A 26,123-nucleotide genomic window follows, 5' to 3' on the forward strand; every position below is an offset into this window, starting at 1 on the left:
ACAGTGCTTCCCAAGTTTGAAGTGCAAGTAACAGTGCCAAAGATAATCACTATCTTGGACAAAGAGGTGAATGTGTCCGTGTGTGGCCTGTGAGTGTTTTGGGGTTTTTTTAAATCTTCTTGGGGAAAATTATTTTTAAAAGACTCACCATTTGGGATATTTTGGCTAGTGTTTTTAGGAGCAGTGACAGCACAAATACTTGAAATACATGAGAGCATCTCACCTCTAGAACTTTCCTTTCCTGTTGCCTTCCTATTTTCTCTTCTTATTTTCTTTCACAATCTTACCAGCATCATTATAACTATCATGGCACAGGCAATTGTACTTACAGAGACTAGGCTACAAAAGATAGTTTTTTGGATGAAAATTAAAAATTAAGAGAAAAAGGCATGATAAAAGAAGACTATAGTAAGTTTCAGCATGTTGCACTGGAGAATTCTAGAAGAGAAGGATCATTACTTGACTGTGCTCAATAATGTTTGAGCCTGCAAATGGAAAGTGCAGATTAGAGGGAAGAGACGGGAGTAAATATAATTTAGCTAAAAGAGGAAATATAAATAGGTCGGAAATGTGGATTTTCAATGTCTACTTTGATTCATTTGGCGATGTTCTTATGACAGATACACATATGGAAAGCCAGTCCCAGGACGTGTGACCATGAGCATGTGCAGAAAGTATTATGATCCTTCTAACTGTTTTGGTGGAGAGTCCCAAGCTCTCTGTGAGAAATTAAGTCAGAAGGTAGGTGGAAAACTCTTCTAGGGACTAATGACGAAGGCATTGTTAATAAGCAGTGAGTCACAACATGGTGCTAAATCAGGAAGATAGCACCTGATAAGAGAATTCTATGCTAGGTATAATAGTTGTTTTAAAATAAGTGAGTTAGCACAGTAGGAATTATGTATTTCTTATAATTGTCTATTATGGATGTTCTTGGTGCAGCAAACACACAGAATGATGGAAGCTGAGCCAACTTCAATAACTGGTATCCAAAGCCATCTTTGACATCCATTTGTATGAAGGAAAGAGTGGGGGAAAGCATACCTTTTAATCACCTTTTCTGGGAAGAATGTCAGTTTCATTCTTTCTATGAACAAGAACTTGTCACATGGCCCCACCTAGATACCAGTGAGGTAGGAAACACAATTCCCAGATAGGCAGCGATTTTCTAGCCATAGCTGTACACTATGGAAGGGGAGCCAGATTTTGGTGAAGGGTTAGCCGCCTATTACAGTAAGATTTATCACCGCCGAAACCAGTTTGGCTCAGTGGATAGAGCGTCGGCCTGCGGACTGAAAGGTCCAAGGTTCGATTCTGGTCAAGGGCATGTACCTGGGTTGCGGGAACATCCCCAGTAGAGGGTGTGCAGGAGGCAGCTGATCGATGTTTCTCTCTCATCGATGTTTCTAACTCTCTATCTCTCTCCCTTCCTCTCTGTAAAAAATCAATAAAAAAATATATTAAAAAAAAGATTTATCACCAAAATTTTAGGGCATTTGTATCTCATTCACGCTAAGAAATCTCAAATACTGAGGAACACACCTGTCAATTATAAACCAGATACTGTTGTAAAATGTAATAATAACCAATCCCTAAAGGTATTGTATTCTTATAGGAAATACCTAAATTATATTCCCTGCCCCCCCCCCAAAAAAATCCCACCAGATTAACTGACCCCCGGTCTGTCTAGTATTATGTCCTTGTATTTTATTCTATCCCCTCCTAGCTAAACAGCCAGGGCTGCGTCTCTCAGCAAGTAAAAACCAAGGTCTTCCAGATGAAGAGAGAAGGTTTGAAAATGGAACTTGAAGTGGAAGCCAAGATCAAAGAAGAAGGAACAGGTTTGTGTACCATGTGGGTATGGGAGAAAAGGAAATGGTCATTGATTTATATCCTTTGCCAAAGTATGATTTGAAAGGGGGAAGGTAGGATAAGAAGTTCAGTCCGATCATCCTTCCAAAAAATGACTTTCTTTTTTCTTCTTCTTTCAGAGGTGGAGTTAACTGGAAGAGGGCTCAGTGAAATAACAAGAACTATCACCCAACTCTCATTTGTGAAAGTCGACCCCCATTTCAGACAAGGGATCCCCTTCTTTGGACAGGTGGAGTATTTTTCAATTCACAAACCAAACTTTGCATGATCATCTAATAAGCACAGCATATGCTGCTAAAACTATACCTGGTTATTGTTACCTGCTGATAAATACAAGCAATGGTATAAAACCACACACAAATATATCTGTTCCTCTGTAAATTTGTAAATGTAATCTATAGAATGATTCTAAAGCATCTGCAAAATTAGAAAGTTTTTTTTGTCACTTCTGGAACAGCATTGTGTGGTGTCAGTCAATCTCCTTCCCACAGCTTAGCAGGCAGTCTCATATTTTTATGATATTTTCTCACAAGCATCTCAGAATTCATGGTGGCCACAAACATTATCCTTCCAACACTAATTTCACATGGCAATGAATGAATAGATGGTTTTAATTTTTATTTTGAGCATAAAAGATGCTACAATACCTAGTATTTCTTTCATGGATATTGTATTTATAATATTTTTTCTATAAGTGCAAGTAAAACAGTGTACACAAGGGTAAAATACTGCTATTTAAGGTTCCCAGCTTTTAAAAATATAAATTTTCTCACAGATCTACAGAGAAATATTTTATTGTTATTTTTCTAGTATAAGCAGATGTGCAAATGGACCTTTCTGAGTCCAGGAGTCTGAGATAACAGTTGGGTGTATCTCATGTATAATGACTGTGTGTCATATTCTTAATGGAAATGTTATAAAATTTCAGCTGCGGAGAGTGTGAAAGACAGAGGGACTAGACTCAACAAAGGAGTGAAGGAGTAAATTTTAGAATGTTTTGATTATGTTATGACAGCAAACATATTCAGAAACTTTGGTCACATGCTAAAATGAAAGTACACTTCATGATTTTAAATTTCTTGGGTATATTGTACATTTTTTATATTTTAGTCCTGCTAAATAAGTGTTCCATTAGTCATAAGACTCATTAGAAGAGAAAAATCAGAATTTTATCCTTCTCTTTGTACATGTAACTGGCAGTTCAGTGACAAACTTAGATTTTGTTCATCAGTTACACATACTGATCCAAGTCTGCCCCTGTGCTTCTTGCTACCATAATAAATAGCTTATACTGGAAAGGAATGAACATCTTCATAATAGGAACTAGACTACTCATCTGCTGAGTTTAATATTAACAGTAATGTGACTTTAAGCCTTTATTAGGATGGTGTGCTTCTTCTCAATTTTACATTTTTACATAGCAAGTGCCTCATAATATCTGCCTACCTTCCAAAAGATTGAAAATTTAGGTTGACAAGCAGATATCATGCATAAAACAACTAGAGATGCCTACCGGACAATGTATACATTGCTCACTTGTACACTTATTATACAGAACACAACACCATAGAAAGTTACTTGTCCGCCACAGAATAAGAGGAGCTCAATTGAATTTGGCAGTGGGTTAAAATTTTTCAATGCTGTATGATTCTTGTGCTCTGTGACTCTGCAAGATATATGATACACAGACCCAGAATACATTTTTCAGGTCACCCCAATTATGATCTCCATCACGCTCTATCCTTTTAAACTGCTTTATTTTTTCTAATTTTTCAACTACAGTTTACACTCAATATTATTCTGTATTCATTCCAGATATGCAGCATAGTGGATGGATCATCATGTATTTTACAGAGTGGTCCCCATGATGTTTCAAATACCCACCTGGCTCCATACAATACTGCTTTATTTTTCTTCTTAGGACTGATTACTACTAAATAAGTGTATGTTACTTATGCATTGATTTAACATCTGTCCCTTACTAGACTGTAAGCTCTACGGTGGAAGGACCTTTGTTTTGTTCACTGCTATAGCTTCAATGCTTGGAAATGTGTTCAACATATAGGATGCGCTCATATAAATACTTCTGATAAAATGAATATGTTGGGTGTCTATTGGAGATTAGCCATATAACTGATCCACAGCTTTTCATCTTCAGGTGCGCCTCGTGGATGGGAAAGGTGTCCCCATGCAAAATAAACTCATCTACATCACAGCAAATGAAGCTAACCATGCCTCCAATGCCACCACGGATCAGTTTGGCCTAGCGCAGTTCTCCATCAACACCACCAATGTTAAGGAATCCTCCCTCTCTGTCAGGGTAAGCTTGGAAAGAAGTTACCAATAACATGAAGTAGCCTTGAAAAATGCTTGCAACCTAAAGTGATGAGATCTCCAAGTTTGTTTAGTCCCATGGAGAGAAAAACACTAGAAACTAGAAACCAATTTAAGGTCAACTTTGAAAAACTTTATTAAAAAGGTTTGGTGGTTAAAAGTATGGGTTCTTCTTGTATACTATTACTGGCAATATAAAATGGTGCTATCGAAATCAGTATGGCAATTTTTCAAAAAATTAAAAATGGAAATATCATATGATCTCATAATCCCACTTATGGGGAATATAGCCACAAGAATTGAAATCGGTGTCTCAAATGCATATTTGCACACCCATGTTCATAGCAGCACTAGTCACAATAGCCACAAAGTGAAAGCAACCCAAATATCTTTGAACAGATGAAGATAAATAAAAGGTGGTATATACATATAATGGAATAGAATTCAGCTTTAAAAGGAAGGAAATCCTGTCACATGCTATAACATAGATGAACTTTGATGACATTATGCTAAGTGAAATATCCAGTCACAAAAAAAAAACACAAATATTGTGTAATTCCACTTATACAATGTATTTTAAAGAGTCAAAGTCATAGAAATATAAAGTAGAATGGCAGCTTTCTGTGACTGGAAAGGAGAAGTTAGAAGCTGTTGTTTAATGGATGTAGAGTTTTAGTTTTACAAGGTGAAAAAATTTTGAAGATCCGTTGCACACTACTTCACACTACCAAACTGTACGTAAAATGGTAAAATGATAATTTTATGTTGTATGTTTCTTACCACAGTTTTTTTTTAAGGTGTAGGTTCCAGAATGAAATAAATAAGATTAAAATCCTGGCTCAACTCTTTTTAAGAGCAAATGACTAAAAACCTCTATACTTCATTTTCTTATCTGTAAAATGGACACAACTCTTAGAATTGTTGTGAGATTAGAGATACTACATATTAAAGCACCTAGTGAGCCCCTTTAACTGCTAAATATTGTTGCTGTAAAAGCCAATTTTAACATCATTAGCACTTTAACTGCATAAATTATTGTCCTTACTTTATTTTTGTCCTGCTATTCTAATTTTCTCCACACTCTCCATACCCATCTAGTTTGCTTTTTATAGCATACAGTCCTCTATTCAGCAAGGAAGATGTAGATACACATTTATGGGTATATGGCTACACAATAGATATTGCAGAGTAATAGTGATGAAAACCCCCTATCTGTTGTAATTTCTCATCCTATCTAATAAAAGAGAAACATGCAAATTGACCATAACCCCGACACCCTTCCCACTGGCTAATCAGCAGGATATGCAAATTAACTGCCAACCAAGATGGCGGCCGGCAACCACACAGGTAAAGCGAACAGGAGGCTTCCTTGCTCCAGTGATGAAGGAAGCCAAGGTTCCCCGCCTGCCGCAGCCCGGTTCTGAGCTGCAGTCTAAGAAACTATGTTGCAATTACAGACGCTAAACAAGCTCCAGAGACCTGCTTTCAGCCAGCTTCGGCCTCAGAGCTTAGAGCTGCTGTGATGGCAACAGAGTTTCAATTATAGAAGCCAAACAGACCCAGAAACCTGCTTTCAGCCCTCAGAGCTGGAGCCGGCTCTCAGCTCCAGTGACAGCTATAGAAGGTAAATAAATCCCAGAATAAAAAAAGAAAAAAGAAAAAAAGGAGAGGCTGGGAGCTTAAGTTGCCCTCCAGCCTAAAAATGGCTCTCAGGCCCTCACCCAGACTGGCCAGGCACCCCAGTGGGGATCCCCACTTTGAAGGGGGTGTGACCAGCTGCAAACAGCCATCAGCCCGTCATCCAGGCTGGCCAGGCGACCAAGTGGGACCCCCACCCTGATCCGGGACACTTTCAGGGCAGAACCAGCCGGCCCCCACCCGTGCACCAGGCCTCTATCCTATATTAGAGGCAAGGCGGGACAGTGCGAGCTGCCATCCGGGCCCCATGTGCAGCCCTGGGAAGTGGGGTATAAGCCCCGCCCCCAGCTGGGACCCCTGTGAGCCACCTGAGCCCTCAGCCGGGACCCCCGTGCCATCTAAGCCCCGCACTGCTAAGCCCCGTCCCCAGCTGGGACCCTATGACTATTGGAGAGCAGGAAAGTGCCACTGGGCCCTGGGTCGCTGTGGTAATCCGGCCATGGGTAAGTAGAAAAGTTCGGCCTGTAGGCAGCCCCCAGCTGCGCCTGATCTGGGAGCAGGAAAGCAAGCCTGGCCTGTGGGCAGCCCCAAGCTGGGCCTGAAACAGAAGCAGGAAAGCCCAGCCTGCGGTCAGCCCCCAGCTGGGCCTGCTCCCTGGTCGCCATGGGGATCCGGGAGCAGGAGAGCAAGCCCGGCCTGCGGGCAGCTCCAAGGTGGGCCTGCTCCCCGGTTGCCATGGAGACCTGGGAGCGGGAAAGCCTAGCCTGTGGGCAGCCCCCAGCTGGGCCTGCTCCCTGGTCGCCATGGCGATCCGGGAGCAGGAAAGCCCGGCTTGCAAGCAGCACCCCCATCCTGGCCATAGCTCAAGGTAGAATACAACATGCAGTGGAGGCCAGGAGTCTGAGAGATCAACATAGAGGGGCTCCTGCTCCAAGCATCCATGGTGTGGCTGGGGGCAGGCCCCCAGCACACACACACACACACACACACACACACACACACACACACAGTGCCTGCTCTGAGCCTCCAATGTGGCTGGGGGCAGACCCCCAGTAGGTACACACACACACACACACACACACACACACACACAGGACGCCTGCTCCGAGCCTCTGCTGCCAGACTGTGGCCATTAGTAGGACATCCACTGAGGGCTCCCGGACTGTGACAGGGGCAGGCTGGGCTGAGGGAACCTCACCCCCCAGTGCACGAATTTCATGCACCGGGCCTCTACTATAAATATAAAGAGGAATAAATAATATTTTATTAATTAAGCTGTAAATAATTGTCACACAAGCCTATACATTTAATAAGAGAAAATTGAATGTTTACTCATTTATTTTATTAGGAACTATCTCAAATACCTTCTCTGTACTAGGCACTGTGCTAGTCCTAAAAAAAATGAAAATATTATTGTTAAATGCTTACTCTGTTTAATGAGCATTTATATGTTATCACTGGAATATACATTGAGATATGAACAAAATGGTTGGCTGACCAAAGATTCACTCATGCCACTTGGGAGGTGAAGATGAGGGTACTGGAAGCCCAAAGAAGAAAAAAACACTAACAACTTCTACATGGAGAAAAACTGAAATACAACCCAAATAATATCTAAGGAGCTCAGGAGTCCAGAATCACAATAAGCATTAAAAAGAATCCATCTAAGACAGCTTGACAGAGGTAGACTTTAGCCAAGTTACCACCTCAACTCTTGAACTAATGCTATTTTTTTAAAAAATATTTTATTGATTTTTTACAGAGAAGAAGGGAGAGAGACAGAGAGTCAGAAACATCAATGAGAGAGAAACATCGATCAGCTGCCTCCTGCACATCTACTGGGGATGTGCCCGCAACCCAGGCACATGCCCCTGACCGGAATCGAACCTGGGACCCTTCAGTCCGCAGGCCGACGCTGTATCCACTGAGCCAAACCGGTTTCAGCTTGAACTAATGCTATTTATAGAAAGTTTCCTCAGAACCTTAATGTTGCAATATTACATTTACTCATAATACCTACTTGAAACTCAGCATGAATGAGGCATTGACTTCAATTTGTGAATGTGATTCTTCAGTTTTTGGACATTATTTAAGTCTCCTCAAAGAGGCTTCATAGTGTCTCTGCACATTAAATTGGCCAAAGAAATGTCAAGGAAGCTAGTCAGAGCAAAGGATGTCTCCCTTTATGTTCTTCAAAAATATCAACAGCAACCCTAGGAACCTCTTCAATGTAAAGGCACAAACCACGCCTGCAGTAGAGATAAACCAAAAAAGGAGGGGGCTTCTCTCTCACTTGTTACTAGACTCTAGGTACTAGTTTAGGTAGGACAGTCAACTAATACAGTTTTGTGAGAACACTGATTCTCTGTGAGATATAAACTATACTATAATACTGTTTTTCCTAATTCATTAGGTCAAATACAAGGATCAGAACCATTGTTATGACGACCAATGGCTGACAGAAGAGCACAGAGACGCTTATCACACTGCTACTCGTGTATTCTCTCCCAGCAAGAGCTTTGTCCACCTTGAGACCATAACTGATGAACTGCGCTGTGGCCAAACTCAAACTATCCAAGCACATTATGTTCTGAATGGACAGGTCCTGAAGGAGCTAAGGGAGCTCACGTTCTATTACCTGGTGAGAAGGCGGACCACGGCACTGAGTCATCTGTAGACAAACGCTGTCTGTGGGGCAAGATTTATAAGCTCTTGAGAAAGTCTGTTTCTCTTCTGAAAGCTTGACTCCCTACAGCAGCGGTTCTCAACCTGTGGGTCGCGACCCCTTTGGGGGTCGCCTCAGACCATCGGAAAACACATATATAATTACATATTGTTTTTGTGATTAATCACTATGCTTTAATTATGTTCAATTTGTAACAATGAAATTGGGGGTCACCACAACATGAGGAACAGTATTAAAGGGTCTCAGCATTAGAAAGGTTGAGAACCACTGCCCTACAGGGTTAATTAATTCTTGCTAGCAGGGGTTCAAAAAAATAAGCATGTCACATAGAGGGCAAGAATTGAGTTAAGATCCTTTCATTGCCTTTGTTTTTGGGGTTTTTTTCCAGATAATGGCAAAGGGAGGCATTGTCCGAACTGGGTTTCAAGTACTGCCTGTGAAGCAGGAAGACAGTGAGTATTTTCATAATTCCACCTCATTCTGACACATTCAACCTTACACTGCAGAAATTCCAGGATTTGTTTCAAATAAAGAGAGGCAATCTACGTCTAACCCCTAGCTGGTTTGGTTCAGTGGATAGAGTGTCAGCCTTCAGACTGAAGGGTCCCAGGTTTGATTCCGGTCAAGGGCACATGCCTGGATTGTGGGCTTGATCCCCATTACGGGATGTGCAGGAGGCAGCCAATCAATGATTCTCTCTCATCATTGATGCTTCTATATCTCTTTCCCTCTCCCTTCCTCTCTAAAATCAATAAAGATACGATTTTAAAAAAAAGAAGAAGTTGAGAGGAGAAAAGTGTTTCTTTTTTCACCCAATATGTCTTTTCCTTCAGTGTATTCTGTTCAGATTATTTAAAATGTAAATGTAGTATTTCTTATCATCCATTCTTATTCCAAACTTTCAAACCATAAATATTCATGAACCACCTTTGCAAAACAACATATCAAAATAGTTTTAATCAATGGATTGAAGGTAAAACTTGGGAGTGCTTTCTATGTACTAGGTTTTGTGCTGAGTTATTTATAGTTGTATATAATTTTTCCTTTTCGAAGATAGTTACAGTTTATGAAGAATTTAATTGGGTACTTCTACCATTGAATTGCACTCTTCCCATGAACGAATGTGGAACAATATAAATCTCTGATGGTTTCTCCTATTCCAAGAAAGTCTGAAAGAACACCTACTAGAAAACTAACAGTGACCTACTCTCCTGTTGCTTTTTCATAGCAACACAGAAGATGTACAGAAGTTTGATGCAACCTCTAAAGAATCTATGTAGACATCAAAAAATAACTTCCAAAGAAGCACTATGTTCCTCTTAAGAAAAAAAAAAAGAGAATATACTGTTCATGGAGGTTTAAAAAGGACATAAGGATAAATACAATGTGTTAAACACTTAATATTATAATTCACAGCTTCACCTTCTATTTCCCTTCTCTAATGTGAGGTCTAGATCAAATGGCAACCAAGATGTCTCCATAAGCTTAGATAGCATCAGAACTTTATATAAAAACTTTAAAATTGGTGATAAATCATTTAAGAGAGAAAAGGGGACTTTTAATAAGGCTTCTTTTTCCCTAAAGCTAGAGTTCTTAGAGATATAGAGTTATTAGGGATAGTCATCTATTTGTTACATGCTGTTTAATATATCTATTACACCTACTAATAGCAATGGTATTAATCAACTAGGCTCCTAACTGGCTTTGTGCACTAGAAAACATCCACGTTAGCCCTGGGGATATACCTAACCCGTAATCCCTTTCTCACTGTCTCTGTGCTCCAGTGAGAGGCCATTTTTCTGTGTCGGTCCCTGTGGAACCAGACATCGCTCCAGTCGCTCGATTGCTCATCTATGCCATTTTACCTGATGGGGAAGTGGTCGGGGATTCTGCAAAATATGAGGTTGAAAACTGTCTGGCCAACAAGGTGGGTGCTTCATACCATAAACTTTTCACATTAAATTAGAGGTACCTATCGTTATTATTTTCTACATGCAAGCATTGGGACCAAAGGGGTTAAATGAACTCCCACAGGACTTCAGCAAGGTAATGGCAGAGTCACATTAAGAAGCCATGTCCCTGGACTCCTAGTGCAGAATTCTCATGTATTATCTCTTACCATACGATACGATTCAGAGTACCTTGTTCCCTTCTTTTTTGATGAAATGTTGGGAAATACATTTTTAAGATTACTAAAGAGCCAAAAGATAAACACAAGAGCATCTAGAACTATTCGCATTCTACCTTGCAGTGAATGAACATTACACTGTGTATCAAAGGTAAAAATGGCATCTCAAGTTTAATAAGTTGTAAAAATAATTAGATGTCATTGTAATGGCTTAGCTGATTCTTGGATATCAAAGCGATGTGTAGGGGACCAAAAGCCTCGGGTCTCACACAGTGCCAATCACCGCAAAGTCAAAATAAATGATTATGCATTGACTGTAAGCAGCACTCTGTAAAAGCAGGTGCTCCAGCCAGCATTGCCCAGTGGTTAAGCATCGATCTATGAACCAGGAGGCCATGGTTCAATTCCTGGAGAAGGAACATGCCTGGGTTGTTGGCTCCATCCCCAGTATAGAGCATGCAGGAGGCAGCTGATCAATTATTTTCTCTCATCATTGATGCTTCTCCTTCTCCCTTCCTCTCTGAAATCAATAAAAATATTTTTTTTTTAAAGAAAATGCTGCCAGAACCGGTTTGGCTCAGTGGATAGAGCATCGGCCTGCGGACTCAAGGGTCCCAGGTTCGATTCCGGTCAAGGGCATGTACCTTGGTTGCGGGCACATACCCAGTCAGGTGCCTGCAGGAGGCAGCTGATCAATGTTTCTCTCTCATTGATGTTTCTGGCACTCTATCCCTCTCCCTTCCTCTCTGTAAAAAATCAATAAAATATATTTTTAAAAAAAGAAAAAAAGAAAATGCTGGTGAATACATGGTTAAGTTAGGAAATTTGTTTTTCTGATCTTTCTCTTCACTTTCACAGGTGGATTTGAGCTTCAACCCAGCAGTAAGTCTTCCAGCCTCGCCCGTCCACCTGCGAGTCACAGCTTCTCCTCAGTCGCTCTGTGCCCTCCGCGCATTGGACCAAAGCGTGCTGCTCATGAAGCCTGAGGCAGAGCTCTCCCCGTCCTCGGTGAGTTCCCTCAGCCTGGGTCAGGAAGGGCCAGGTAAAAGGGTCTCCAAGCAAGAAGAAATGCCTTTTTGAGTAGATAGGCAGCTCCTGCATTGAGCATCTGCCCCCTGGTGGTCAGTGTGCATCATAGCAACTGGTCAACCAGTTGTTCCGGTTGTTTGGTCACTTAGGATTTTCTATATATAGATTGCTTTGAAAAAAAATAAGCAGAGAAGGAAGATAGATAAGTGTATAATTTCATTACTTACTTTGTTAATGTAATCAATCAATTTTAAACTATTAATATAATGCATTTTTATACCTGTCTTACTCTTCCTTTTCAAATGAATTTGAAAACATCATTTCCAGTATTTTACAGTTAAAGTTTTAGGTATTTGTAAAGATCTGGAGCATTTTGTTCCCATGAATAATACCTAAGAAAATACTACCCTGTTAGAGGATATATACTTCTTTGTGTACCTGTTTAGAACATATGTCCATTAACTTTGTTATGCACTGAGTCAGTTGCTAACCATCAGGTAGAGACAAAGCTATCATTTTACTCTACCATCTTAAAGCTTTGTACAATGTCTCAAGTATAGCAGATCTCAATTTCTCTTAATAGTTATATTTCATTCTAGCATGGAGTCTAAGATTTGCCTTTGAACTATGTAACAAAGTATTATGATCCTTGCTTAGATGGCAATATGTTGGGGTTTGTTTGTTTTTCCTAAAATTGTTATTTTCAAAATCATATATATATGTTACCATTATGACCAAATGAACAGAATGACTGAAACGACCAGTCAACCAGTTGCTATGATGCGCACTGACCACCAGGGGGCAGGTGCTCAATGCAGGAGCTGCCCCCGGTAGTCAGTGCGTTCTCACAGCCAATCTCCCGTGGCCCCTCCCCCGCAGCTAGCCAGCCCCCATCAGCCCCTGGTGCTAAACCATTAGTAGAGACCTGTTTCTGGGTCGGGTTTTCTTATGTAGCAGAGCAGCTCCCTCAATGTGATCTATTGAAAGTCAGCCCTTGACACAAGGGTCTGTCTTGCTCCCTTTCTCTCCCTTCCCGGGGGCAGGCCGCCCACCTGCTGTTGTGGCAGCACAGTGGTGAGGGAAGGAGGAGGGGGGGAAGAAGTGGGGAACTGTGCAGTGGCGGGGCACCAATGGTGGCATCAGCATCCATTCCTTCCACGCCTGGCCCGATGACTGTTGCCTCCTCTCCCAACTCCACTGGGGCCCTCAGGCCCAGGTTTGGACAGGGAACCAGGGGTGGGTGGTGGCAGACATGGCCCCTTTCCCAGGGGGGCCAAAGGCCAGCTCCTTCCTCAGGGCTAGAGGCCAACCTCCTGTGGTACCTCCACTTCTACCCCATGAATTCATGCACCAGGCCTCTAGTCTTCTTTATAAAATATCTAAGCAATGAAGATACTCAAAAACTAATGGTGATTATTCTTTTCTTTTATCCTTGCACTTAAGGAAAATAAACCTTTGCATTTGTACAGGTTTATAACCTGCTACCAGTAAAAGACCTCACTGGTTTCCCTGAAAGTTTGAATCAAGAGGAGGAAACTAATGTAGACTGTGTCCGTGACCAGATCCACATCAATGGAATCATCTATTCCCCAATGTCAAGTACAAATGAAAAAGATATGTATAGCTTCCTAGAGGTAAATTCCTTCTATTGTAGATAATCAGTTCCTAAGGTTTACAAGCTATCTAATAAAAGAGAAACATGCAAATTGACCATACCTCCACTACACCCAAAAGCCACATCCTCAAGCCATGCCCGCAAGGCAATCAGGAGCGAATATGCAAATTAACCCAACTAAGATGGCAGCAGCCATGGAGCTGAGCGAACAGGAGGCTTGGGTTGCCCCGGCAATGGAGGAAGCCAAGTTTCCCCTCTGCCCTGCCAGTCCAGAGATCGGCTCAAGGCTACAAAGTTTCAATTATAGAAGATAAATGAATCCCATATACCTGCTTCCAGCCCACAGCTGTGGCCAGCCTGAAAATGGCCCTCAGCCCTCACTAAAGCTGGCCAAACCCCCATGGGGTGAGGGTCCCCACTGGGGGTTTTACCAGCTTGAAAACGGTCCTCTGCCCCTCACCCAGGCTAGCCAGGCACCCCAGCAGGACCCTTCACACCCTGAAGGGGGTGTGGCCAGCCTGCAAAAAGCCAACAGCCCCTCACCCAGGCTGGCCAGGCATCCCAGTGGGACCCCCACCCTGATCCAGGACACCCTTCAGGGCAAACCAACCAGCCCCCACCTGTGCACCAGGCCTCTATCCTATATAATAAAAGGGTAATATGCAAATTGACCCTAACAGCAGAACAACTGGGAATGGTCACTACGACACACACTGACCACCAGGGGGCAGACGCTCAATGCAGGAGCTGCCCCCTGGTGGTCAGTGTGCTCCCACAGGAGGAGCTCTGCTCAGCCACAAGCCAGGCTGATGGCTGCCAGCACAGCGGTGGTGGCGGGAGTCTCTCCCGCCTCCTCAGCAGTGCTAAGGATGTTGACTGCAGCTTAGGCCTGCTCCCCGCTGACAAGTAGACATCCCCCAAGGGCTCCCAGGCTGCCAGAGAGATGTCTGACTGCCAGCTTAGGCCCATTCCCCAGGGGAGCTGGCCTAAGCCAGCAGGTGGACATCCCCCAAGAGGACCCAGACTGCGAGAGGGCACAGGCCGAGCTGAGGGACCCCCCCCCCCCCCGAGTGCACAAATTTCTGTGCACCGGGCCTCTAGTTATATCTATATTTTAAATTATTTATTTAATGCCTTCATATCATAGTTGAGAGAGGTCAAGTGACTTCTCCAAGGTCACTATAAGTAGCAGATCTACTAATAGCAAAGAGCCAGTACTGTAACTTTTGGAACTATTAGTCAAGTTTTCTTCTTTTTACTAAAATTCATTTCCTTATTATACTTATAAATATCAATTATATAAAATAACTACTCTTCAAATTGTTTTTAAAAAATGAAATTACCTCGGTAAGTATACCAATATCCCTTCTACAAATGTAAACATTAAAAATTTAGTATTAGTTCTAGCCAGTTTGGCTCAGTGGATAGAGCGTCGTCCTGTGCACTGAATGGTCCCTGGTTTGATTTGGTCAAGGGCACATGCCCAGGTTGTGAGCTGGATCCCCAGTAGGGGGTGTGCAGGAGGTCGCTGATCAATGATTCTCTCTCATCGCTGATGTGTTTCTATCTCTCCTTCCCTCTCCCTTCCTCTCTGAAGTCAATAAAAAATATTTTTTAAAAAAAATTTTAAGTTTCATATTAAACTAATTGGATTATTTATTAATTTCAAATTTTAAGAGTATGTGCCTATATTTTTTATAATATTTATGTACTAATTAGGTGATAATTTTCTTCACAGGATATGGGTTTAAAGGTGTTCACCAACTCAAAGATTCATAAACCTAGAGTGTGTTCATACTATTATGACGAAACCTATTCAAGCGCAGGTGTTCAAGAACTATACGATTATTCAGGTAAAATAATAATAATAATAATTTGCCTAATATATTGAACTAAATAAAAGGAATTATTAAAAGATAAAATGTGATTAAAATTAACCAAAAAAACACTTGTGATTCAGATATATCAAGGTTACATAGCAATACGACCCCAAATATTCTGATTGCATCAAGCCCCCACATATGCAAAGCTGAAGAGATCACATGGCCGATTGTGAAAAGTGTTGAAAGACAGGGGAATATGTGCAGAATAAAAGAAGAGATGGATTCTGATTGAGGAATCAGAAAAGCCAGTCATAAAGAATTTGTATCTAGTACATAAAAATATGTGGTGGTCAAAAAGAAAGAGAAAGTTTTCAGGCATAGGATCAGTGTAAACAGAAACAGAAATGTTCATAAGTCGGGCTACATTCTCGCCAATCAAGTGAACAAATTCCTTAATGTCCCAATAACATCAGGCAATATTCGTGTTGAAATCACCCATTTGTCCATGATATGGGCTATCTCTTTGATGAGTCAGATAGTAATGAAGCATTTGCTTCTAGTCTGATTGTCAAATCATGGTTGAAAACAGGTTGAGTACAAACCAAAGAGTTTGTCAAATATCAAGAAAAAAATTCAGCCTAGTTGGTTTGGCTCAGTGGATAGAGCATCGGCCTGTAGACTAAAAGGTTCCAGGTTTGATTCCAGTCAAGGGCACATGCCCAGGTTGGGTGCTCGAGCCCCAGTAGGGGGCATGTAGGAGGCAGCCAATCTATGATTCTCTCTCATCACTGATCTTTCTCTTTCTCTCCCTCTCCCTTCTTCTCTGAAATTAATAAAAATATTTTTAAAGAAAAAATTCAATGATGAATTGTCTATCTGGAATTTAAATTATTGTATATTTGTATTATTATTTATAAATTATATTCTATAATCTTTTATCAGATTTATAGTTATGTATGTACAAGTATATATATATGCACAAGTATTTTTCCTGTGTGAAGTTATAGTAAACAGGATAAGAGATCCTAACTCTGATTTTTTGACACATAAGGAAATAAAGAGCTTTTTTTTCTTTAATCCTCACCTGAGGAGTGAAAATATTTTTTTCATTGATTTTTAGAGAGAGTGGAAGGGGAGAGAGAAAGAGATGTGAGAGAGACACATAGATCGGTTGCTTCCCGCACGTCTCCCCACCAGGGCCGGGATCTAATCTGCAACCCAGGTACTCTTTTTGTAATCCTTTATCCTTTCACTCCCATGAACTGTTCCACAAAGCCCCTGCCGTGATGTCTGGATATGATTTCTCTTTTCTCCCAGAGAAACATACCAAATGGAAATCTTGATTCCTCCCTCCTCCCACCCCCATGTCATAGAAATCTTCACTTGCACAATGTGCAGGAGCCACAGAGGACTCCTTTCTGCCCCACCGGCAATCCTAGGCTCTTTCTGCCTCTGTCTCTATATTCTCTGTTTGTGATTCTCTTCCCCCACCTCACTCCTAGCTTATTTCAAAAGTTAGGAATTCAGCTAAAACATTACCTTCTCAAAGAAGCTTTTCCTTAACACCCAAGTGTCCTCTCCTGGTTCCTATTTCATCACCATGTTTATTTCTCTTATAGCACTTATCACAGTTTCTTATAAGCTTGAGCTTTATATTTATTGTTTTTGTCTCCTTCCTCACCCACCATAGACACAATGATAATGAAAGGCAGCAGTTTTCATTCAGTAGGTGCTTCAGGGCCTGTCACAGAGCCTGTCACAGAGACTGTGAGAAAATACTTTCCCGAGACGTGGATCTGGGACTTGGTGGTAGTAGAGTAAGTAACTTTCTCTTTTTTTAATTCTTTATTAGTTTAGATGTTACAAATGTGTCCTCATCCCCCCCCATTAACCCCCAACCTCCTCCTGCCCCCCCCCCCCCCCCGCACACTCATGCTCCCATCCCCCTGTTGTCCATGTCCATTGGTTGGCTTATATGCGTGCATACAAGTCCTTCGGTTGATCTCTTCCCCTTACCCCCTCCTTCCCCTACTTTCCTTCTGGGGATTGATAGCCTGATCGCTGTTTCTCTGTCTTTGGATCTGTCCCTGTTCATTAGTCTATGTTGTTCTCTATAATCCACAAATGAGTGAGATCATGTGGTATTTATCTTTCTCTGACTGGCTTATTTCACTCAGCATAATGCTCTCCAGTTCCATCCATGCTGTTGCAAATGACAAGAGTTCCTTCTTTTTTACCGCAGCATAGTATTCCATTGTGTAGATGTACCACAGTTTTTAATCCACTCATCTGCTGATGGGCATTAGGCTGTTTCCAAATCTTAGCTATGGTGAATTGTGCTGCTATGAACATAGGGGTGCATATATCCTTTCTGATTGGTGTTTCTGGTTTCTTGGGATATATTCCTAGAAGTAGGATCACTGGGTCAAATGGGAGTTCCATTTTTAGTTTTTTGAGGAAACTCCATACTGTTTTCCACAGTGGCTGCACCAGTCTGCATTCCCACCAGCAGTGCAGAAGGGTTCCTTTTTCTCCAAATGCTCTCCAACACTCGTTGTTTGTTGATTTGTTGATGATAGCCATTCTGACAGGTGTCGTTTGGATTTGCATCTCTCGTATAATTAGTGACTTTGAGCATGTTTTCATATGTCTTTCGACCTTCTGTATGTCCTCTTTCAGAAAGTGTCTATCTAGGTCCGTTGCCCATTTTTTTATTGGATTGTTTATCTTCCTATTGTTAAGTTTCATGAGTTCCCTGTAAATGTTGGAGATTAAACCCTTATCAGTGATATCATTGGCAAATATGTTCTCCCATGTAGTGGGTCTTCTTGTTGTTTTGTTGACGGTTTCCTTTGCTGTGCAAAAGCTTTTTATTTTGATGTAGTCCCATTTGTTTATTTTCTCTTTAGTTTCCATTGCCCTAGGAGCATTGTCAGAGAAGAAATTCCTTTGGCATATGTTTGCAATTTTGCTGCCTGTGGATTCCTCTAGTATTTTTATGGTTTCCCGTCTTACATTTAAGTCTTTTATCCATTTTGAGTTTATTTTTGTGTATGGTGTGAGTTGCTGGTCTAGTTTCATCTTTTTGCATGTCCAATTTTCCCAACACCATTTATTGAAGAGACTGTCTTGACTCCATTGTATGCTCTTGCCTCCTTTGTCGAATATTAATTGGGCATAGTGGTTTGGGTCGATTTCTGGGGTCTCTATTTTATTCCATTGATCGATATGTCTGTTCTAGTGCCAGTACCAAGCTTTTTTAAGAACAGTGGCTTTGTAATACAGTTTGATATCTGGTATTGAGACCCCTCCTACTTTGTTCTTCTTTCTCAGGATTGCTGCAGCTATTCAAGGTCTTTTATTATTCCAGATGAATTTTTGGAACATTCGTTCTAGATCTGTGAAATATGCCATTGGTAATTTAATGGGGATTGCATTGAATGTAGAGATTGCTTTGTGGAGTATGGACATTTTGATGATGTTGATGCTACCAATCCATGAACACAGTATGTTCTTCTATCTGTTTATGTCTTCCTCTATCTCTTTTTTCAGTGTCCTGTAGTTTTTCGCATATAAGTCTTTACCTCCTTAGTTAAGTTTATTCCTAGGTATCTTAATTTTTTTGGTGCAATGGTAAATGGGATTGCTTTTTTAGTCTCACTATCTGTAAGTTCACTATTGGTGTAAAGAAATGCCATGAATTTCTTGGCATTAATTTTGTATCCTGCTACATTGCCAAATACATTTATTAAGTCTAATAATTTTTGATGGAGTCTTTAGGGTTCTCTATGTACAGTATCATGTCATCTGCAAATAAAGAAAGTTTTACTTCTTCTTTTCCAATCTGGATGCCTTTTATTTCTTCTTCTTGTCTGATCGCAACGGCTAGTATTTCCAGTACTATGTTGAACAGGAGTGGTGAGAGGGGGCATCCCTGTCTTGTTCCTGTTTTCAGGGGGAATGGTTTTAGTTTTTATCCATTGATTATGATGTTGGCTGTGGGTTTTTCATATATGGCTTTTATTATGTTGAGGAATGATCCCTCTATTCCTATCTTGCTGAAAGTTTTTATCAAGAAAGGGTGTTGGATTTTGTCAAATGCTTTTTCTGAATCAATTGATATGACTATGTGGTTTTTTTTCTCTCAATTTGTTTATGTGATGTATCACATTTATTGATTTTTGGGTATTGTACCATCCTTGCATCCCTGGGATAAATCCTACTTGGTCATGGTGTATGATCTTTCTGATGTACTGCTGGATCCGATTTGCTAGGATTTTGTTGAGGATTTTGGCATCTATGTTCATGAGGGATATTGGCCTGTAATTCTCTTTCATTGTGTTGTCTTTACCTGGTTTTGGTATTAGGGTGGTGCTGGCTTCATAGAATGGGCTGGGAAGTGTTTCTTCCTCTTGGATTTTTTGTAGTGGTCTGAGGAGGATAGGTTTTAGTTCTTCCTTGAATGTTTGGTAAAACTCCCCTGTGAAGCCGTCTGGTCCTGGGCTTCTGTTTGCTGGAAGCTTTTTGATTACTGCTTCAATTTCCTCCATAGTTATTGGCCTATTGAGATTTTTAGATTCTTCCTGATTAAGTTTTGGAAGGTTGTATTTTTCTAGGAATTTGTCCATTTCCTCCAGGTTGTCTAGTTTGTTGGAGTAGAGTTGTTCATAGTATTTTCTAACGATCCTTTGTATTTCTGTGGGGTCTGTTGTTATTTCTCCTCTTTCATTTCTGATTTTGTTTATTTGGGTCCTCTCTCTTTGTTTCTTGGTGAGCCTGGCTAGAGGTTCATCAATCTTGTTTATCCTTTCAAAGAACCAGCTCTTGGTTTTGTTTATCTTTTGTATTTTTATTTTTATTTTTTTGGTCTCTATGTTGTTTATCTCCGCTCTGATCTTTGTTATTTCCTTCCTTCTGCTTACACTGGGCTTTTCTTGTTGCTCTCTTTCTAACTCTTTGAGTTGTAGAGTTAGGTAATTTATTCTCATTGTTTCTTGTTTCTTGCAGTAGGCTTGTAGAGCTATGAACTTCCCTCTCAAGACTGCTTTCGCTGTGTCCCATAGGTTTTGGATTGTTGTGCTTTCATTGTCGTTTGTTGCCACGATGTTTTTTATTTCTTCTTTGATCTCTCTGGTAACCCAGTCATTGTTTAATAGCATGCTATTTAGTCTCCATGTGTTTGATTTTTTGAGTTGTTTTTATTGTAGTTGATTTCCAGTTTTATGCCATTGTGATCTGAGAAGATGCTTGATATGATTTCAATCTTCTTGAATTTGAAGAGACTTTGCCTGTGACCCAATATATGGTCTATCTTTGAAAATGACCCATGTGCACTTGAGAAGAATGTATATTCTGTGGCTTTGGGGTGAAATGTTCTGAGGAGGTCAATTAATTCAATCTGATCTAGTGAGTCATTTAGGATTAATGTTTCTTTGCTGATTTTTTGTTTAGAGGATTTGTCCAGTGGTGATAATGGGGTGTTAAAGTCCCCTACTATGATTGTATTGCTGTCAATCTCTCCCTTGATCTCCTCCAGAAGATTTCTTACGTATTTGGGTGCTCCTATATTGGGTGCATATATGTTTACCAGAGTTATTTCTTCTTGTTGGATTGCTCCCTTTAGTATTATGAAGTGGCCTTCTATATCTCTTTTTATGTCCTTCACTTTGAGATCTAATTTGTCAGATATAAGTATTGCTACCCCGGCTTTTTTTCCACTTCCATTCACCTGAAAAACCTTTTTCCATCCCTTTACCATCAGTCTGTGTGCGTCTTTTTTTCTGAGGTGGGTTTCCTGTAGACAGCAGATATATGGGTCATGTTTTCTTATCCACTCAGTTACCCTATGTCTTTTGATTGGGGCATTTAATCCATTTACATTTAAAGTTATTATTGATAGATACTTGTTAGTCACCATTTTTGATCTTTACTGCTGTGTTCCTTCTTTGTTTCCTATTTTTTCTTTTTACAGCAGACCCTTTAGCATTTCTTGCATTGCTGGTTTGGTTGTAATAAACTCCCGTAGACCGTTTTTGTCTGTGACGCTCCTGATTTGACCCTCAATTTTGATTGATAGCCTTGCTGGGTACAGTATTTTTGGATTCCAACCCTTCCTTTGCATGACTTTGTATATTTCATTCCATTCCCTTCTTGCCTGATGTGTTTCTGTTGAGAAATCAGTCGCTAGTCTGATGGGGGATCCTTTGTAGGTAACTTTCTGTCTCTCTCTTGCTGCTTTTAAGATTCTTGCTTTGTCGTTGGTGTTTGCCAATTTAATTATAATGTGCCTTGGGGTCGGTCTTTTGGGGTTCATTTTGTTTGGGACTCTGTGAACTTCTTGGATTTGTGTGAGTTTTTTCTTCCCTATATCAGGGAAGTTTTCTGTCATTATTTTTTCACACAGGTTTTCTATTCCTTGCTCAGTTTCCTCTCCTTCTGGCACCCCTATTATTTTGATGTTGTTTCATTTCGTGTTGTCCCAGTGTTCTCTTAGGCTTTCCTCCTGCTTTTTAATTTTTTTTTCTAGAAGCTGCTCTGCTTGGATATTTTTTCCTACCTTGTCTTCTAGCTCGCTGATGCGGTCCTCTGCTTCTTCTAGTCTACTGTTGATGCTTTCTATTGAGTTCTTTATAGCAGTGATGTCATTTTTCATTTCTTCTTGGTTTTTCTTCATTTCCTCTTGGTTCTTACACATATTGTTGAATTTGTCTTCCATTCTTTTCATCCACTTTATGGCCATTTCTCTGAATTCTTTCTCTGACAGGTTGCTTGCCTCCACTGCCTCCATTTCGTTTACTTCCTTTTCTGATGATGCCTGTTTTTCTTTCATATGCAGGTTGGTTCTTTGTTTCAACCATGATCTCTCTTCTCCAGGTGTTTGGTTATGTAGTTCTCTCTCTGCTGCATTGACTTAAAGGCACAAAATACAACACAACAAGGCACAACGTACAAGGCACTGAACACAAATGTATTCACAATATTAATAACCCCAAATAAAGGTGACCACCCGAGCAAAGAGAATTAGGGGATAAAGAAGAAAGAAGAGAAAAAGAGAAAAGGAAAAAAAAGGAGTGCAAAAAGGAGATTGGGAAAAGGGAGAAAAGACAAAAGTAAGAGAGAAAAGAGAGAGAATGAAATAGAAGAGGGGAAGAGACTATTTATATGGGGAGAAAACTCCAATAGAACCACCACTAATCCCAACAAATTCCAGCAACAGATCCCTGGAGATGAATGCAAACTACAAACAACCACTAATATCAAGTGAGGCAAGGGAAAACAGAAGCACAAAAATAACCGGAGAAAGAAAAAACAAAATAAAACAGAGAAATAAAAATAGAAAACAAAATAATCTCACAAACAAGCATAAAAACCCCCCAATATACTCAAAATCAAGCAAACCATAGCAAAACGACAGAGAGAGAGAAAAAAAATTTTTTTGATAGTGAAGAAAGATAAGAGAGAGCTGTATATGGATTTAGAGCAGGGGATTGGAAATTAGATATATAAGTAGGGTGAAATTTAGACAGGGGGTAAAAAGAAGGAATAGGGAAAATCTAAAGCAGGAATAGGGTAAGAGAAACAGGACAACAAAAGGGGAAAAGTAAGAAAGAGAGTTTTTGGCTTAAAGGTAAAGTTGAGGTAGAGAAAAATGATGCTAAAGGAATGATGAAAATAGAATGTAGAACACTAATCCCAAAATAAAGAAAAAATAAAATGACACTTTTAAAAAATGGTAAAATGATAGTAGTAATAATACTGGTTAAAAATAAAAATGTAGTAATTAAAAAGGTAAAATCAGGTGATGAAAAAAATAAAATAAAATAGTTTCTTAATTAAAAGGTGAAAAAAGAATTAAAAAATAATAAAAATGTGCAGTAGTGAAGATGCTTCAGATCTTCTACTCTTCTTTTTGGCATGCCTTAGTCCTGCCATGTATTCAGGAGAGTGTTGAATTTCCCTGCGATACACTGTTCCTTCGTGTTGTAAACCACAGTCCTGATTTTAAGGCAGGCTGTATTTGTTTCCCAGACTGCCTTTATTTGTGTTTACAGAAGAGTCAGTTCGTGGCTCTGCCTCTGGGTGGCAGTGTGTCTGGATTGACCTCTGAGGCTATAAGTCCTCTCTATCCAGTAGTTAGGGTTTATTTTCTCTACTGTACTTAAAACTGGTTTGGGAAATTCCACTGCCCAGAGCTGGTTCTTTAATCGTTACTCCCCCCTCTGTTTCCCAGGTTCCACAAAAACAACTTTCCCCTACCGTCTCTGCAAGTGACCCCAACTGGGCAATCCCATGCACTGGGTTTAATAATCAAACGCAAATATTTAAGGGGAAGTGTAAAAACAAGAGCCTGAGAATTTGCGGGAATTCGCAAACCTCCATCTTCCAGGTCTGTTCGCAGTCTCCGCGCGCCCTCTCTCCCCTGGCACCAAGTAGCCGGCACACAGGCAAAATCCGAGGCTGCTTTTTTGCATCCAGTCCAGCTATGGACTTATTTTTAGCGTTCCCTTCTGCCAGAAGCCCTGCAGGACCCCTTCCACACTGGCAGATCACACTGGCCCCAACGGCCGTGGACTTTGTGGGGAGCAGATTTCCCCCTGCACGCGTTCCTCTCTCCAACCTGAATTTCAAACCACACCTTTAGGGGAAATCTAACCTTTCCGTGAGGAGAAGCAGGGCTCGTCTGAGTTCACGTAGTCGTGCTGCTTGAGATCTGTTGTTTCTGGGTTAGTAGCTGATCTCTGGATGCCGGGTCTTTGGATGTATGTGCTACCAATAACAGCTACTCAAGATGGCACAGTCGCCGCAGCTGAGCCGGCGCTCCGGGAGAGATTTCAGCCGCAGTTTCCAACCATCCCCTTTCTCCATGAGTCCTCTGTCTTCTCTGGCTGCAAAATCTCTCAGCTGAATATCCTCTGCTTAATCAGGGTGTTCGTTACCCATTTCAGCTATTCACCCTTATCTCCTCCGGAACAAGGCATGGGACACGTTCGTCTATACCTCCACCATTTTCTCTCCTCAGTAACTTTCTTTATATATAAGATACAACAGTAGATATTCCTCAGAATTTTCAATTTTTAGTTAATTTTTCAATGTCCCAGTATTATATGGACACATTGTTGTTTTTAGGAGAAATTGGACATAACTACTTCTGCTATGGCACCTCACTAATAAATTGCATCAGAGCTAAGAAATTTTGCACAAATTTAATTCAAAAATGTCCAAAAAACAGGCATGAAGACCAAACAAAACCAAGAACTGCATAGATTAACACTTTAGAGAGACCCTTTATTGATCAGCATTTTTGAATTAAGAACAGAATCAGTAAGGCAAACTATACACAATAGTGGTAGAATTGAAAATTATAAACTTGCCCTCAAGTAGAACAATATTTTAGAGATAAAAATTTAAGAACAATCTCAAATTACATATTTAGTTTATAACTATATTAGAGGCCTGATGTACAAAATTTGTGCAAGAGACTGCCTTCTTTCCCCTGGCTGCTGGCACCAGCTTCCTTCTGGCACCCAGGACCTGTGCTCCCTCACAGAGAGAGGCCCCGCCCAACAACCACATCCTGCCAGTCAGTGACCTGGGCCTCCCTCTTCTGGCCGAATATGGGTCAATGGCCGAGCCCCGACCAATCGCATCGCACCCGCCTTGGCTGTCCTGGTGCAAATGGGTGTCATAGCGTGGTCCCGGGTGATCCTCCAGATGATCGTTTCGTTGTTTGGCTGTTCAGTTGATTTGCATATTATGCTTCGATTATATAGGATTATATAGGATTGTCTATAATAGATTATACTGCAGCTATATGTCTATAGGAGATTCTAGACTTTAAAATGATTAGATTTGGAAGAAAAGGAGTTATATTATTCTATTTTAAGCCTTGCTTATACTCTTCATTATTAGTATTTCTTCTGAGTGCATCCAAATCATGACAATAGAATCATTTATAGGGGTTCCTAGAAAGGATTTATTTAATTGTTTACTTTCTGTTCTTCACATTGCCATCCTCCCAGCTCATCAGGCGTGGCTGAAGTAGGAGTAAGAGTCCCTGATACCATCACTGAGTGGAAGGCAGGGGCCTTCTGCCTGTCCGATGACACTGGAATTGGCCTCTCTCTTCCCACCACTCTCCAAGCCTTCCAGCCTTTCTTTGTGGAACTCACAATGCCCTACTCTGTGATCCGTGGAGAAGCCTTCACACTCAAGGCTACTGTCCTAAACTACCTTCCCAATTGCATCCGGGTAAGGACCTCGCTTTCCTAAATTGAACACAAGGTTAATTAAATTAAATTGCATTCCTAGGAATACTATCAAACTCCTGTGTGGAAAATGTGCTTATGAGAAGAAGAGTACTATTAGATATTCATATGCATATTAATAACTATAGTTGCTGACATCTGCAAATACCAGATTGCAACTTAAAACAAGTTTCAGAGTCCCTTTTTTTTTCCTTTCTAATATTTTTAAATTACATTTACTGGGGTGACATTGGTTAACAATATTTCATAGATTTCAAGTGTACATATCTAAGATACATGATCTGTATATTGCATTGTGTGCCCACCATCCAAAGTCAAATCATCTTCCATCACCACATATTTGGCTCCCTTTACTACCCCCACTCTCTTACCTCTGGTAACTACCATACTATTGTCTGTGTCTTGATTTTCAATTTTATGTTGCACATATGGGTGAGATTATATGGTTCTTAGCTTTTTGTGCCTGACATTTCACTTAGCATCCTATTCGGAAAGTCCACCCATGTTGTCTCAAGTTTCTAACTCATCACAATCTTCTAAGGTTAGGAAGTTTGTGTCGTATGAAGATTTCTGATATGGACATCAAAAATCAATAGGCGTCATTTACATGTCTTAGATTCTTCAAGGTTTCAACCTCTACATTCCCATATATTTAACTTTTCATGTGGCATTAATTAAAAATTATTTGTGAGCATCTTATATCCACTGATATCATAACTGTTTATCAATCTCA

The 26,123-nt window shown here is 40.6% G+C and overlaps 1 protein-coding gene across 1 annotated transcript in view; it reads left to right on the forward strand.

Annotated features, from left to right (window-relative positions):
• The window catches only part of LOC139007354 (alpha-2-macroglobulin-like), a 55,678-nt gene that overhangs the window by 6,876 nt on the left and 22,679 nt on the right, over nt 1-26,123 (forward strand). The window contains exons 7-19 of the mRNA XM_070410708.1: nt 5-89; nt 621-741; nt 1,727-1,841; nt 1,992-2,101; nt 4,031-4,192; nt 8,258-8,485; nt 8,919-8,982; nt 10,315-10,457; nt 11,517-11,666; nt 13,157-13,321; nt 15,041-15,155; nt 16,816-16,942; nt 25,145-25,373. Of these exons, the coding sequence (XP_070266809.1) occupies nt 5-89; nt 621-741; nt 1,727-1,841; nt 1,992-2,101; nt 4,031-4,192; nt 8,258-8,485; nt 8,919-8,982; nt 10,315-10,457; nt 11,517-11,666; nt 13,157-13,321; nt 15,041-15,155; nt 16,816-16,942; nt 25,145-25,373 (1,814 nt within the window). The remainder of the gene's footprint in view (nt 1-4; nt 90-620; nt 742-1,726; nt 1,842-1,991; nt 2,102-4,030; nt 4,193-8,257; nt 8,486-8,918; nt 8,983-10,314; nt 10,458-11,516; nt 11,667-13,156; nt 13,322-15,040; nt 15,156-16,815; nt 16,943-25,144; nt 25,374-26,123) is intronic.

Source organism: Myotis yumanensis, unplaced genomic scaffold (assembly GCF_028538775.1).
Source record: "Myotis yumanensis isolate MYYU_CA2020_CCGP unplaced genomic scaffold, mMyoYum1.0.hap1 SCAF_3, whole genome shotgun sequence".
Lineage (NCBI taxonomy): Eukaryota > Metazoa > Chordata > Mammalia > Chiroptera > Vespertilionidae > Myotis > Myotis yumanensis.